Here is a 14,437-nt window from a genome sequence, read left to right on the forward strand (position 1 = left end):
CAACAAAGCTCATCTCGGCGCTACACTTATCAGACTTGAATTTGTCGCTGAATATTGCACCTTGCTCTTGAGGAACTGTTTCGCTGACATCGATACCTTCCAAAGTAGCTTGTGTTCTATGTGCTTCACATACAATCGGTTTCAATGCCGTAGGTAATTCTCCGAGTCCTTCGCGTAAATTAATTTCTATCTGTTCGGCTACTTCTTTTCCTTCCATCAAAAGATTCGCCGCCTCTTGACGAAGTTTCTTCGTAGCAAATTCCTCTTCTACATCTTGAGCATTTATTGATTCTGTAATAGCGGCAAATCTATTTTCATCTAAAACAACATGCGCTTTCGTTTTTGTCATTGGCGTTTCCTGAACTTTGTCCACTTCTCTTTCTACAAGAACTTGTTCAGTCAGTTGCACCGTTTCGAAAGGTTTTTGACTAATTAGTGCAGTTACTTTTGTTGGTGCTACAACTGCACTCATTTCACCTGTACTTGAACTAGGAATTATTTCAGATCTCTCGGCGACTTCGTGACCAGGAGTAATAACCGAAATTGCCGAACGAGATCTATCCTCTTGTAATGTTTCGAAGGGAGCTTCTTTATCAGCCATTTTAATTTCCGTAACAGAGGTAACACGCTTGCCTTCTTCAACAGATAATTCTATTTTGTGTACTTCTGGCATGAATTTATCTTCGAATGGTTTCTCGCGATCTTGAATCATGCCTTCAGTCACTAAGAGACTTTGATATACTTCGTGTGTAGACGATACTGTTTCAATATTTGGCTTTTCGATGGTTACTTCCCCTACGGAATGTTCGATATCTACCGCAGTCGTTTCTGCTATACTATGAATAGCATCGACATTAAATGAAGCAGCATGTTTACGTGGTTGTTCCTCAACAACATAAGGCGATTCTTTATCTGCTGGTGTTATATGCGCTGTACTTGCGATTACTTTGCCTTCTTCCATATTGACATTTACGGTTTTATTTTCCGGCATTGACGCTGGTGTAAATTGTTCTTCTCCTTCTTGAATAATAAGTTGTGATTCCACTAGTGGATTAAACACTGTGTGATCTGGAATTGCGATGGCAGTCAGTGGTGCTTCACCAAGAGCAATTTCACCAGTACTGAAATTAGCAATTTGCATTGTTGTTTCGGCAACGCCATGAGTTTCGATTAGTGCTTTCTCTGCTGTTTTTGCTTTTGGTATTTGCTTTGGCTTATATTCAGTTTCTCTATCCTCCAAGATTACCGAGGATACTTGTAGACTTTGTTCCATTATCATTGAAAGATCAGCTTGGGCCATAGATGGTATTTTATCTTTCCCGAGTATAGCCTCCGCTTCAGTTGGCTGTGTTTCCGTCGCCACTATCGCTTCTAACGGGATACTTGAGAAAGTAGCCAAAATAGAAATCGGTTTTGTCTCCATTAATTCTCCAGCACTGGAATCTGGAGTGATTTCGCTCTTCTCAGCAATAATATGTCCCGCAAATTGAATATCGGCTCTTTTTTCCGCAGGTTTTTCGAGAATTTGGAGAACACCTTCCTTTTCGCCTAAAATCTCAGTAGACATAGTAGCACTGATAATTTCATCGACAGATATTTGAGCCGTGTCGGTTTTGGTTGGTCTTTTTTGAAATTCCATTTCTGTTTCTGTTGCAACAATTTCACTTTGAACGATACTCTCAAACGGTAAACATTCTTCTTTCGCCGCTGCACTTGCTGGTGTTTTCACATCGAGGTCTCCTGCATGAATGGCCGGCGTAACTTCAGTGAGTTCAGCGATTTTATGCGCGTCAAAACTGGTGGTAATTGTTTCACCAGAAATATCCAATTTACTCACATATTCTCGTTCCTTGTCGGACGCAATAGTTTCAATTACTGTTACGCTTGTTTCTTCTTCGAAAGACACATCAACTTTTTTCTTGTCAGGTTTGACGAAATCAAGCATAGGTTGCTCTGAATCACCAGTTGACAATTCGGATGTAACAATACTACGATGAGTGATATGCTCGGTTGTAGCCGTTACGGAGATCGGTTCTTCGTATTTTAATTCGCTAATGTTATCAGTCGCGGTTACTTCAGCAGCTTCTGCCACGGTATGAGTAGGGATATCTAAAACAGCAGATTTTGATTGTGGTTTTTCCATTTCTGCAAGCATACTCTCTTTATCACCTGTTGTCACAGAAGAAACAACTAGGCCTTCACCCATTATAAATTCGAAATTAGCTGTTTTCTCTGGCACTGGCATATGGGGGAACGGCTTTTCAGTTTCTCTTGTTTGTACTTCTTCAGCAACGGCTGTTTCAAATGGTAATAATGTGGTTTTAGGACGTGCTTCTTGAGTAGGTTTGGTAGATAATTCAGTTGGAGCGATGTCACTGATAATCTCAAATGTCGATGCTATGTTCTGTGTTACTACATCAATTGTAGCTTCGGCTGTTTTTGGCGGCTGTTTCTCACCAAGTATATCCTCTTTGTCCTCGGGATGCGTAATTTCAATTGTCAGACTCTTTCCTTCTTGGAAAGTAATGTCAACTTTCTTAACATCAGGTTTTATGTCGATTTCTAAAGGAGATTCTTTTTCAGATATCGACACTTCCATTTGTTGTACAATGTCTAGTCCGCTTTGCAACTGAGTGGCACTTTCCTGATTCGGTTTTTCTTCTTTCAATGCACTTATAGTGCTTGCAAGAATCATCTCCTGTGTTTCGGCTATCTCATGGCCTCCAGTTATGTCTAACACAACCCTTCGCTCGTCCGGTAATTTTTCCATTAACAATTCTTCTTCTTTCATTCCGGTCGTCACTTCAGTGACGGTCACTTTTTCAGATCGCGCGCATACTTCAATTGCGGCATTCTGTTTAATAGGACTTGCATCCTCATCCCTGATTCGTTCCGCCTCGCCGACATTTGTTTCGGTTACTATCAGTTCTTCCAGAGCTTCTTGTTGTATTATCGCTTTGCCTAATTTTGGTAGATCATCGCTCATCTTACCAGCACTTTGTTCCACTAAGATCTCTGCTTTTGACGCGATAGTGTGACCAGTTATGGACGACTCAACCGTATAGGTCTCTGGTTTAATATCCGGCGTGTAAATGTTTTCAAGATCATGTGGAATTATTTCTAGAACGCTGGCACCAGGCCTCGTCTCTGTGAGTTCGATGTTTGCTACTTTTCCCTCAGGTTTTATATCCGCTTTATAAACATCTTCTTTCTCCGCGGTTTCTTGCATAACAATGCTGATAGTTTCTATAGGAACATGAGATGGATATGCTTTTCCACTCACAGGTTTGTCTACCACTAGGTACTCTTCAGTCGACGATTCTGTTCTTACTTGTTCGCATATCGGAGCCATTTGCGTCATATATTCAGTATTTGCAAATGCACCCTTAATGTCGGGCTTATCAAGATATTCAGTTTCTTTCTCCCCTGCTACGATCATTGTGGTGTGCAAGGTTTCAATCTCATTCATGGAGATTACAGCGGTTATTGTCTCAGGACTCTCATCCTTCCTCGCCGGAGCTACACCTTCCGCCGCAACAGTCTCATCAACGATCATCTCTTGCAAACTGATCGCTTCGACCTTAGCTGTAGCAGCTGGTAAGGTTTCTTTCGTAACTTCACCTAAATTATTTTCAGGCTGGGTCTCCTGAACTTCAAGGGAGATCATTGGATGAGTAGGTACTATTTTGCCGCGATGTGATTCAGGCATTTCAAAGATTTTCAGTTCGGCTTCTTTTTCTATAGAAGTAGCCTGCGATATCTCGATACCTCTGACAGCGTCGTAGACCGTCTCGATCGTATGGATTTCCGGTTTAGCATCTTCCTTCATGTCAGCCTCTCGATCATGAGTGAGCGTTTCAACGACAGTTTTAGCTTCAGTTAATTGAATGGATACGACACCGCTTTCTGAGACATACTTGAGCGTGTCTTTCAAATCCGCAGGATAATCCGCGGTTTGAATTTGAGATATCAAAATGTGTTCCTCCGGTCTGACTGACGTTTCCGCCAGTGCTACGGATGGTTTTTGATCGGCATTATAAGCTCCTTCGGATTCTTGAACAATCGTGTCTGTTACAGAACCAATCTCCAATGAAGAGATTGACGTAACGGCCAGTTTACCAATAGGCTTTTCTTCAGGATGATAGTCTCGTTCTTTTTCGGAAGTCATTGTCTCTGTCGTTAAAGCTGACATTATTTCGATAACATTTAAATCGGCCATGACCTGTTTGTTCTCCTCGATGGTTAAATCATCTTCTTTTTGTTGAGTATCGACCATTGATATCGTGACTCCTTCCAGAAAAGTGACATTTGGTGTAGCTTCAAAAGAATCTACTTTACGCTCGGGAATGTATTCGCCTTCACGCTCCTGCACGAGATCGTGGTGAATAACAGCTGTTTCGTTTCCATAGGAGATTCCAATTTGGGCTGTTTGACTTGGTGGTAATCTACCTGGAATGTATGTTCCTTCTTTTTCAGGCGCGTTCATCTCTTCGGTAATGTGTTGTCGCTGCGAGATTACTGTTTCAGTAGCAACTTCCGTAGGTACTATCAACTCTGGATAATATTTTCCTGGTTTATCTTCAGAATGAATTTCTTCCACTATTAGCGGCTCCATTGCATTGATATTAACTCGAGGTTTTGTAAGAATTGTTTTCACAGGTTCCAATTTATCTTCAGTTAAACCTTCTTGTACCTCATAAACCGAAAGCGATACTTGTGGCAAGACAATATCCTCCGCCTTAACGCTTAAGGGTGTTATAAAATCTTCGGTGGGTATTTCGCTTTGATTAACTATGGTCTCTCTAATAGTTGTTGCTTCCTGCACAGTGATCTGCACGTCTGCTTTTCGACTCGTTTCTGGTGTGATCAAAGTTAGATTTGATACACCATCATCATGAGTTAGTGTTTCGCTAATGAGAAGACTTTCTTTCGTTATTACAGAAGGTGTAGCTTCATAAGAAGTGGCTTTGAAAGAACCGGAGAATTCATCAGTAGATATTTGTGCAGTAGTTTCTGTGGTAGAATATGGTTCTATAGATGAGATTGATATTGACGCTTTACGTTCGGTAGGTTTTAGACTCGTCACGTGGTCAATTTCTTTTTCATGTACCGATGTCATTTGTTCCGTTAGCGCGATAACAGTGTCTAATGTGTATTTAGCTTTTTCCAATTCGGGTTTGCCAGGTGCTTGCTCGATTGTTCGATCTAATGGTATCACTTGATTTCGTTGGCTAGATACATTCAAAACCATAGATGGCAATAATTGATCCTTTATTACTTCAAATTCTTCTATCTCCTCTAGTTCTATCTCGTCTTTACCAATATTTGATCTTTTTGACGTTAATGTCTTTCTAATTTTCTCAATCGTTTCTTCCTCCTCTTTTATTTTTGTTTCTTGTTCCACATCTTGCTTTTGTTTACGAATCAGTCTACCTTTCGAGTCCCGTTCGAGTTCAATAATCTCTTCTTCAATTTCTTCCCTTTTTCTTTCTTTTTCAATCTCCTCGACTTCCTCGATTTTAACTAATTGAACCCCCTCTTCCCTATCTTGTGTTGTTTCTTCAATTTGATCCCTTGGTTTTCTATCTTTGCGTTTGCGCAATGTTGTGTGTGCCTGCCGTGTGTCCTCGTATTCTGTGGAAAGTATGTGAGAATTTTGTGTCAGACGTGAGTGTTGCGTATTTTATTGCGCGACTAAAGAGCGTGTATTTGATTACAATATGCTCAACAAATAAGTAGCAAGTGTTTGGATCTTCAGAAACGTGTAAATGTGGAATTTTATTGTAAATAAGCTTAGTAGAATATAACATTATTAATTTTATAATCAGGCTTATATCTCTTATATCTCATACTATTTTGTGTTGAGCAAGATATCGATAGATACAGAACTTACTTTTCAAGAAGCAATCAGCGTAGCGCATCAAATCACAAAGCATTGATTTCGAAGTTGATATGGAAAATAGCTAATTAAAATATGACGGTAAATGTTGTGTTAGATAAGGAAACAGGATTTATTGCGTGTGGAAAGCATAGCGGCGTAAGCAAAAAAATCGCACATCTATTATTCGAGCAAGTAAAGCTTCATACATCTGAAAACATAATAAAACAGTGATTGTTACAGCTATGAGCATCGTATCTCACAATCAGTATACATTTTCTTTCCTATTAATATTTTGATATATAAATAAAAAAGCATTTGAAATATATTTAAAAGTATATGGCATTGATTGAAACTTTAATTTCTACAAAACATAACATAATGTTTGATTTACGTATTTTGATGTTTTATACAAGATATCCATTTGTCTATTTATATGAACTTGTGTTCATTCTGAATAAAATTAATTAAAATTACCAATGTATAGTGTTCCTTATTCGCTAATGATAAAACTATAACAAAATTGCAATAGCCCTGCTTATTGTGGCAAAACCAAATCATTAAATTAGTAAATTATCTCATGCGTCGAAATTTATTATTCCAAACCTTTAATTTCTCGAATATCCTGTACATGAGTAGCTTTCCTTTCGTCTCTCTGCTCTGTAATTAGAGAATACTTATTTTTATGAAAAATTTAAGGGGATTATTCTTGGGGCGAAAACAATAATAAAAATATTAAAAGAAGAAAAGAATCTCAAATAAATCCGAATCTTGTGCATATGTCTAAAGAATTCTAGAGATTATATATCTATACGGAGAAATTACAGTTTGCAATCTCAGCTTACCCATAAAATGAACTTCCATTTTGCGAACAATATCTACTGTTTCCGTAGCATGTTGCTCAGTCTCGACCTAAGAAAAGAAACAAAACAGGAAATTATTATTGGAAATATTACAGCATATATTTAATTGTAAGAGAAATGTAGAAGACAGAGCATTTTCTAATAATTATTATAAATTTATGTAACATTTGTTGTCAGATCTGTACCTCGGAAATTTCTGTAACTTCCCAAGCACGTGGCCTGAAATCTTCCGGAGCAAAGTGTATGATGACTTCTTCCACGGTTGCATGCTGAAGCTCGACCATTTTCATAAACGCACGAAAACCAACTGTCGCTGCAACAAAGCTCTCATCGGTCGTTGTCTCCTCCGTAAGTACTTGAGTGATCAAGGGACCGTGACCCTTTCTTTCCACCAATTGTACCAAAGCATTCTGAGCATCAGGTGTTTTTAAAGCAGGAAACATCTCAGTCCTATATAGACATTCGTTGATCTCGTTTACGGAAACACCTTGTCGAACCAAGTAGCCAATTGTTGCGAGTTCTCGAAGGGGAGATTCTCCTGGACCAAACTCTTTTACATCAAGAACCTCCATTATCTCGTCGACTTCCCGAGCTATGTTTTCTTTTTGTCGCTCCACAATCTCTTTTACGGTAATATCTTCTTTAATCTTTTCTGCTTTTATTTTCTTTACTTTTTTCTGCTTAGTTTCTATACGTTTTCTTTCTTGCACGCTAGTTTCTACATGTGCTTCAGAGATTGCAACTTTCTCTAGAGTTTCCGAAGTAACTTGAGCGCGATCAAGTTTTGTTTCGATGGTGAAATCAGGAGCAATATCTTCACTCGTGATTTCTGATACGACGACACTTTCTCGCTCTTCGACAATTTGTTTCGCACGTTCTTCAAATTTAGGTATGTGCTCTCGTAGTTTCTGATCGTCAATTTTCTTCAAAGAAGCTGTTGCTTCGGTCACAATTGGTTCTTGGATCGGTACTATTCTCCGTGCTCTAGAAACCTAATGTGCAACATAAAATAGTAATTCGTGTTATTCTTTAAAAAATATAATTATAATTAAAATATTTTAAAAACTGCACAACTTAAATACCTCCTCGGGTTTACTTTCTATAAACTTTGTAGTTTCTAATATTTGGGTCTCTTCAACATCGACAATTCTTCTGCAAATACAAATAGCAAAAATTATAATTTAGAAATAAAACAAATTAAACAAGTACGAAGTGAAAATGAACAAGCCGAAATGTAGCATTACTAACTTTTCTTCTATCTGTTCTTTCGGAATCAGCTTCTCTTCATGGATTTCTTCTTTCTCAATTTTGACACGTTCAGCTTTTACTTTTTCTTTAATTTCCTTTGCCTTCTTTAGCTCGGTTTTCTTCTTTTTGTATAGTTTTTCTTCTTGTTTTTTCAGCTTTATATCAAACTTTTCTTCTTCTTTGATTGTGTCATCCGACGTTAACCGTACTTCGCTGACAGTGTCAACATGCAGTTTAGCTTTTGTTACTATCATTCCAATTTCATTGGTAGCTTTGCAAACATATGTGGCATCGTCCTCTCCGGTAGTTTGCTTAATTGTTAAAGTAGTTCTGTTTTCCTCATCAAATATACGTACTTTTACATTCTCTGTATTCATTATAAGCTTATCGTTTTTATACCAAACAACATCTATAAGTTGAGGAAGTAATTAATTAAAACAGATTTTACAATTAAATTACAAAATATTTTACTATATTTATATGTGTAATGATTACCTGGTTTGGGGTTACCAGAATAGACACATTCGAACAAAGCGATATCTCCTTCCTTTGCATAAATGTCCGTTATTTCTTGAATGAATCGTGGAATGGCTTGTGTAGCTGAAATATCATGAAGCTACGATTAAGAAAAACTCTTACAATAGAAATAGACATTAAATATTGCATTTTTCTTACCACATTTTGTATTTGGTGTCAAGATTACTTGTATAAGCCTTATGTCAGTAGTCTAGTTAGACAAACATATATGAAAATTCATGCATAGTTACTTTCTGAATAATTACTTCTACATTTCTATCGTTAGTTTTAAATCAAATTCTACCTGATGTGCCAGAAGCATTCTACCTGATGCCTCTTTCATCTTCAATGCAGTAGTCGCTATAAAATGTGAATATATTGCCCGTTAATCCAAAATTACCACTGCATTGATTCTCAAGTAGTAAAAATTCTCGTAGTTCTTGATTTTCCACTGTATACAATTGCTGGAAAAATTTCTACTCAATTTCTTTCGGCTCTAACAGAAATATCTGTGGGTTTGTAGCATAATTCTCGACTTGTCTCTCTTTGAGATATTTTGAGACAGGAGTATTAAATTTGAGATATGTATGATATTTTCTTTGATGGTTGTGAATCGGCTTAACTGCAAGTTTCTCCGGAATGGACATAAATATCTTTATGTCCAGTTTATTTTGATTATACACACTTAGCATTTTGGTGTTTTCCTCGATTGAAAACAAACACCAACAGTGATATCTGCTTTTCTGGAGAATACGTCTTTACCAATTGAATAAAGGTACTCGTAAATTTTTCTTTTATACTCTGTTGGTGAAAATCCACCAAACTCGAAAACAATTTCCTCTCTCTGCATTCTGTTGATACATCCATCGAGATCTTTTCATTGAATATCAAATTGATGCTCGCCTTCTTAAAAGTGTCTTCAGTGGGAAAGGAATTAATAGTTGAAAGTGATTTGCCGATCATTTTTTGACTAATATATTTGTCATTTTCTGTTTTAATTGGAGATAGTTGTTTCAATCGTTTTTTGATGTTTTTACTACACCTTGTTTATACTTTTAATCTTTTATTATAGGGGTTGTCGCGTTTTGCATATTTAAAATCAATGTAGAGATATGTTCCGACTTGATTCCATGTGATGATATAATGTGTGCTTTTTCGATAGCAAAATTGTGTTTCACCTCATTATTGAGCACAGATTTGACAAGTACACTTCTTTTATTTTCTAATAACGTAACGTATGAAAAATATTTATGTTCAATAGTTTCTTTATCTTGCTTTTTCTCTTGTAATTGCCTTCTTGAATCAAATATTGAAGTTTGTTACTTGTGAGAAGTATCAACTTGCCAAGAATATTGTATTGTAGTAATATTCTCTCGATCAGGCTCCATAGAATCCAAATGCTTTTTCAATAGAAAACATTTTTCGAACAAGTTTTATCAAAAAGTAATCTGGCATTGTCATCAATGTTTGTCAAGGTTTACGTCGATGAAAATTTGCTAGTCACAGTTGAACTATCTTTTTGGGAACTCTTGCTTTTTGATATACATTTATCCAGGTTATCGCTTGAGAACTTGCACTCTGCTGATGCATCACTCGGCATGCAATCGAACGTGTTCAGATGATAAACATAAGTCTTACCTCTTAAAGCCTCCTGCATTTCTTCCATTTGTGTAACCCACTCTGGTTTTCGGTATTCTTTTGTTCCGAGTATACCTAATCCACAAGACAAATATTAGAAATATAGAATGGATGTGTGGCAAATCTCTCTGGTCTTGTTAGCATTTGATTAGAATAATTTGGGCGAGGCCAAAGAGATTTGTAAACTTGTTTGAAATATGCCAAAAGAAGACAGAAGATAGTGTAAATCGAGGATGTTGCAAGTGTTTCATGTGGTTGATGTGGAATATATGGACTATATAAGATAAATGTAATGGAATCTATATAGGATAATGAGTGGATTTTTATCAGGATGTTATAGCGCTTTGATGACGCTTCTCCGATTGAAGAGTGCAAACTGAAAAGAATTTTGCTTAACCAGATTAGCGAAGCCTTCGAAATCTACAGAGTAGAAGATATTACCTTCTACTGATAAATATGCCGTCGTAGTTGATACACCAAGTGGATTATGAGCTTCAAATGTGATCTCGCCAGTGTCATCGGGAAAAGTTTCAGCAATCGTCAATACTGATGTACCATCTTCAAATTCTTCAATTTGGAATTCTTGTGATGAAACTATTTCCACACCTTGTTTATACCATTTTCCTTTCGGTTTTGGTTTGCCTTTCATCTTTACTTCCAATCTATATATAAGAAAAGTTAGCAGTTAGACACACACATACATGTATACATATACATTCATGTTTTAGATATACAATTATTTGTTAAACGTGTTTTAAACGTACCTAGTTAATTCCCCATCTTTGGTAGGAATTAACTGAGGAAGCTTCTTAACTATCTCTGGTACGGATTCTTCTACATCAGTGTCGAAGATAGGAGTTTCCTAGAAATAAAATGTATTTTAATGCTTAATATTGCACAAAGCATAATTATATTGTTGGATATTGTGAGAATTTGTACTTACTTTTGGAGATAGAAGATCTTCTTCCGATCCAGTGGTAAGAGATGTCGCGATTATTGAAGATGCAATTTCCGAATCAGGCACGTACTCGTATGCTAAAAATGAATTGAATAAAACAGATAACCGTTTATACTTATGTTCGTCAAATGGTATACCTTCAACAATAAGCGATGACGTGCAGACTGCTTCGCCAACAGGATTCACAGCATGACAGGTATATTCTCCAGCATCTTCTGGAAATACTTCAGTAATAGCTAGGCTGCAGACACCCTCCATGTCTTGAACAATTGTAATTTCTTTGCCTTCTTTAATTGGCTTGTCATTATGGTACCATTCTACTCTGGGCGTTGGCTTTCCTTCCACGATGCAAGTTAAATTAACACTCTCACCATCCATAACTTTTACGGGTGACAATCTCTTAACAAATGTTGGTGAAACTAATTCAATTGTCTCTTCCCATGTTACGTCTGTTACATTAATAGTGGCCGTACAAGTGACTGAACCACCAACGTTTTCAGCACGACACGTGTAATTACCAGCCAGTTCAGGTGTTACTTCTTTTACCATCAAAATCGATCGATTCTCTTGAGTCACAATTCTTACTTGCGGTGTCGACTGCAATACAAATTATATCTTTTATTAATTTTCTGAAATTTTACATAATATGTTGTTCTATGTAAAAGTTAAAAGTTTATATTAAACAAGCACAAAGTTGGAAACACAGATACCTCAAGAGGTTTGCTCTCATGGAACCATTGAAAGGATGCCACTGGATATGATTCCACTCGTGTTTCCATGATAACAACTTCTCCTTCTGCAACAAGTTGAGGCTGAATAGGTTCCACAAACATTGGAGCTTTTACTTCGCTCGTGTCTTTGCGTTCTTTAATGGTAACAGAACTCGAACTTCTTGCTTCACCAGCTTCATTTTGAACTCTTATTTCATACTTGCCGCTATCCTTGTTTGTTACTTCTGTTATATTTAATTCGGCACTACTTTCATAGATATTTATCTTGCGTTTGTCAGTCGGTGTAATTTCAATGCCATTACGAAACCATTTAACTTCCGGTTTTGGTACGCCCTCAAAATCAGCTAAAAACTTTAGAGGCTTTCCGCGTTCAGTTATCAAGGCGGGCAAAGGTCGTGTAATTCGCGGTGCTCTCAGAACAACTGGTTTACTCACTTTAACAATGTTACTGATCACTAAATTAGCTCTACATTCAGCGCGACCGTATTTATTTACAGCACGAACACGATAAATTGTTTCGTCTTCAGGCATTGGCTCTAAAATTTTCAGCTCAGCTTTTCCAGTTGTTGGGTTGAAAGTCATCTCAGTTCTCTTGTTTGGTTTCACTTCTTTCTCCCCGCGATACCATTTTACTTCAGGTATTGGCGTACCGGTTACAATGCACTCTAATAAAGCAGGTGTGTGTTCCTCAATCATTAGCGGTTTAATCGGCGTTGAAAAATGCGGTGCTACGCCTTCCTCTTCTTTTTCTGAAAATAGAGATGTTTAAATATTTGTGGTAGGGGATATATTTATTTACAATTAGTAATTGTACGAAATAATTATAAGCGTTATTTTATCATATTTCTGTATCTACAACGAAAATTTAGTAAAGCAAATTAAAAATATAAAAAATAACAAGTAAATACCAATAAATAAATCTTATTTAAATAAATGCAAATCAACATAAAAATTAAGCAATTCAAATATTCGACAATATTACTACCGAATATCACAAGATTGACAGTGGATGTTGCCACGCCAGCCGGATTGGACGCTCTACAAGAATACATTCCAACATCTTCCTCTTTAACTTTGGTGATTTCTAAGGTTGCGGTTGTCTCAAATATAGTCATAGTATACTTTTCGCTCGCATGGAGTTCTTGCTCATTTTTATACCAAGAAATTTTAGGGAATGGATTTCCTATAACGGTACATGTAAATTTGGCAGGTTTTTCTAATTCAGCGATAACAGGTTGTAACTTTTGGATAAATCTTGGAGCAATAGTTTTATCTTTATCTATAATTGATATGTCCACCTGAGTACGTTGTCTGCGTTTTCTCTTACGGTCTTCTACTTGGGTAATATCTGTTTTAATTTGTAAGTCTACATCTACAATTTCCTTTTCAATAATATTAGAAGTGATTTCTTCGGGTATTTTTTCTATTGCTTTAGATTTTGTTTTAACCGATTCAATAACAACTTTATCTTTCTCTTCCGAAACCTCTGTTATTTGTTCCGCAAACTTTACAGGCTTTAATTCAATAACCTTATCTTCTTTAACTTTTTCTTCCGTTATTTTTTCTTTACTTACTAGCTTTATTTCAACTTTTTCAGATAATTCCTTGTCTTTTACAAGGAATACATTTTCTTTAGATTGTTCAATTTTCGGTTCTAGTTCTTCCACTTTTTCAACGGGCTTTAACATAACCGTTTCTTTTTCTTCTACTAATTTTGGACGATCTTTTTTCTTCTTCCTCCATGAAACTTCACTTGTAATTATTTCCTCGGTGAGTTTATCTTCTTTATGCATTGGCACAGGTTCCACCTTCTTTTCAATCAATTCCTGAATATTCTCACTTGCAATTATTATTGTTCCCTTTTCTTCGCGAATTTCTGTAACGGATTCCTCTTGATCAATGGGCACTACAGTAACCTCTTCTTTAAAATCAACAACTTTCTTTGTACGTTTACCACGCCGCCAAGGAGCTTCTGTTATCTCTATTGGTTTCTCCTCTATGGGTTTATCGTCTATTATATCTGTTACTACCTCAGATACAGGTTCTAATTTTATTTTTTCAGATTTTTCTTTTTTCACTGGTTTTAGTGTGATTTCTTCCTTCGACTCTTCCTCTTTAGGCAGCTTTTTAACAGGTTTTAGTACAACTTCCTCAGGTTTCGGTTCTTCAGGTTTCTCTATTTTTCTCACTGGCTTCAACCGTACTTCTTCCGGTTTCTCCTCAACTTTCTCTTTTTTCACTGGTTTTAGTGTGATTTCTTCCTTCGACTCTTCCTCTTTAGGCAGTTTTTTAACAGGTTTTAGTACAACTTCCTCAGGTTTCGGTTCTTCAGGTTTCTCTATTTTTCTCACTGGCTTCAACCGTACTTCTTCCGGTTTCTCCTCCACTTTTTCTCTTTTCACTGGTTTTAATGTGATTTCCTCTTTTGTTACTTCTTCTTTAGACAGCTTTCTAACAGGTTTTAGTACAACTTCCTCAGGTTTCGGTTCTTCAGGTTTCTCTATCCTTCTCACTGGCTTCAATCGTACTTCCTCCGGTTTCTCCTCAACTTTTTCTTTTTTCACTGGTTTTAATGTGATTTCCTCTTTTGTTACTTCCTCTTTGC

The 14,437-nt window shown here is 36.8% G+C and overlaps 1 protein-coding gene across 1 annotated transcript in view; it reads right to left on the reverse strand.

The window, feature by feature from the left end:
- Positions 1 to 6,039: 6,039 nt before the first annotated feature.
- The window catches only part of LOC105558393 (titin), a 44,307-nt gene continuing 35,909 nt past the window's right edge, over positions 6,040 to 14,437 (reverse strand). The window contains exons 41-54 of the mRNA XM_012006047.1: positions 12,818 to 14,398; positions 11,812 to 12,581; positions 11,239 to 11,698; positions 11,087 to 11,178; positions 10,908 to 11,005; positions 10,585 to 10,805; positions 10,144 to 10,218; positions 8,485 to 8,589; positions 7,990 to 8,398; positions 7,824 to 7,893; positions 6,927 to 7,733; positions 6,724 to 6,790; positions 6,485 to 6,538; positions 6,040 to 6,089 (exon numbers count right to left, since the gene is read on the reverse strand). Coding sequence (XP_011861437.1) covers positions 6,082 to 6,089; positions 6,485 to 6,538; positions 6,724 to 6,790; positions 6,927 to 7,733; positions 7,824 to 7,893; positions 7,990 to 8,398; positions 8,485 to 8,589; positions 10,144 to 10,218; positions 10,585 to 10,805; positions 10,908 to 11,005; positions 11,087 to 11,178; positions 11,239 to 11,698; positions 11,812 to 12,581; positions 12,818 to 14,398 — 4,817 coding nt within the window. The 3' untranslated portion in view covers positions 6,040 to 6,081. The remainder of the gene's footprint in view (positions 6,090 to 6,484; positions 6,539 to 6,723; positions 6,791 to 6,926; positions 7,734 to 7,823; positions 7,894 to 7,989; positions 8,399 to 8,484; positions 8,590 to 10,143; positions 10,219 to 10,584; positions 10,806 to 10,907; positions 11,006 to 11,086; positions 11,179 to 11,238; positions 11,699 to 11,811; positions 12,582 to 12,817; positions 14,399 to 14,437) is intronic.

The sequence above is a fragment of the Vollenhovia emeryi genome, unplaced genomic scaffold, assembly GCF_000949405.1.
Source record: "Vollenhovia emeryi isolate VEMERY1.0 unplaced genomic scaffold, V.emery_V1.0 DF939348.1, whole genome shotgun sequence".
NCBI classification, from domain to species: domain Eukaryota; kingdom Metazoa; phylum Arthropoda; class Insecta; order Hymenoptera; family Formicidae; genus Vollenhovia; species Vollenhovia emeryi.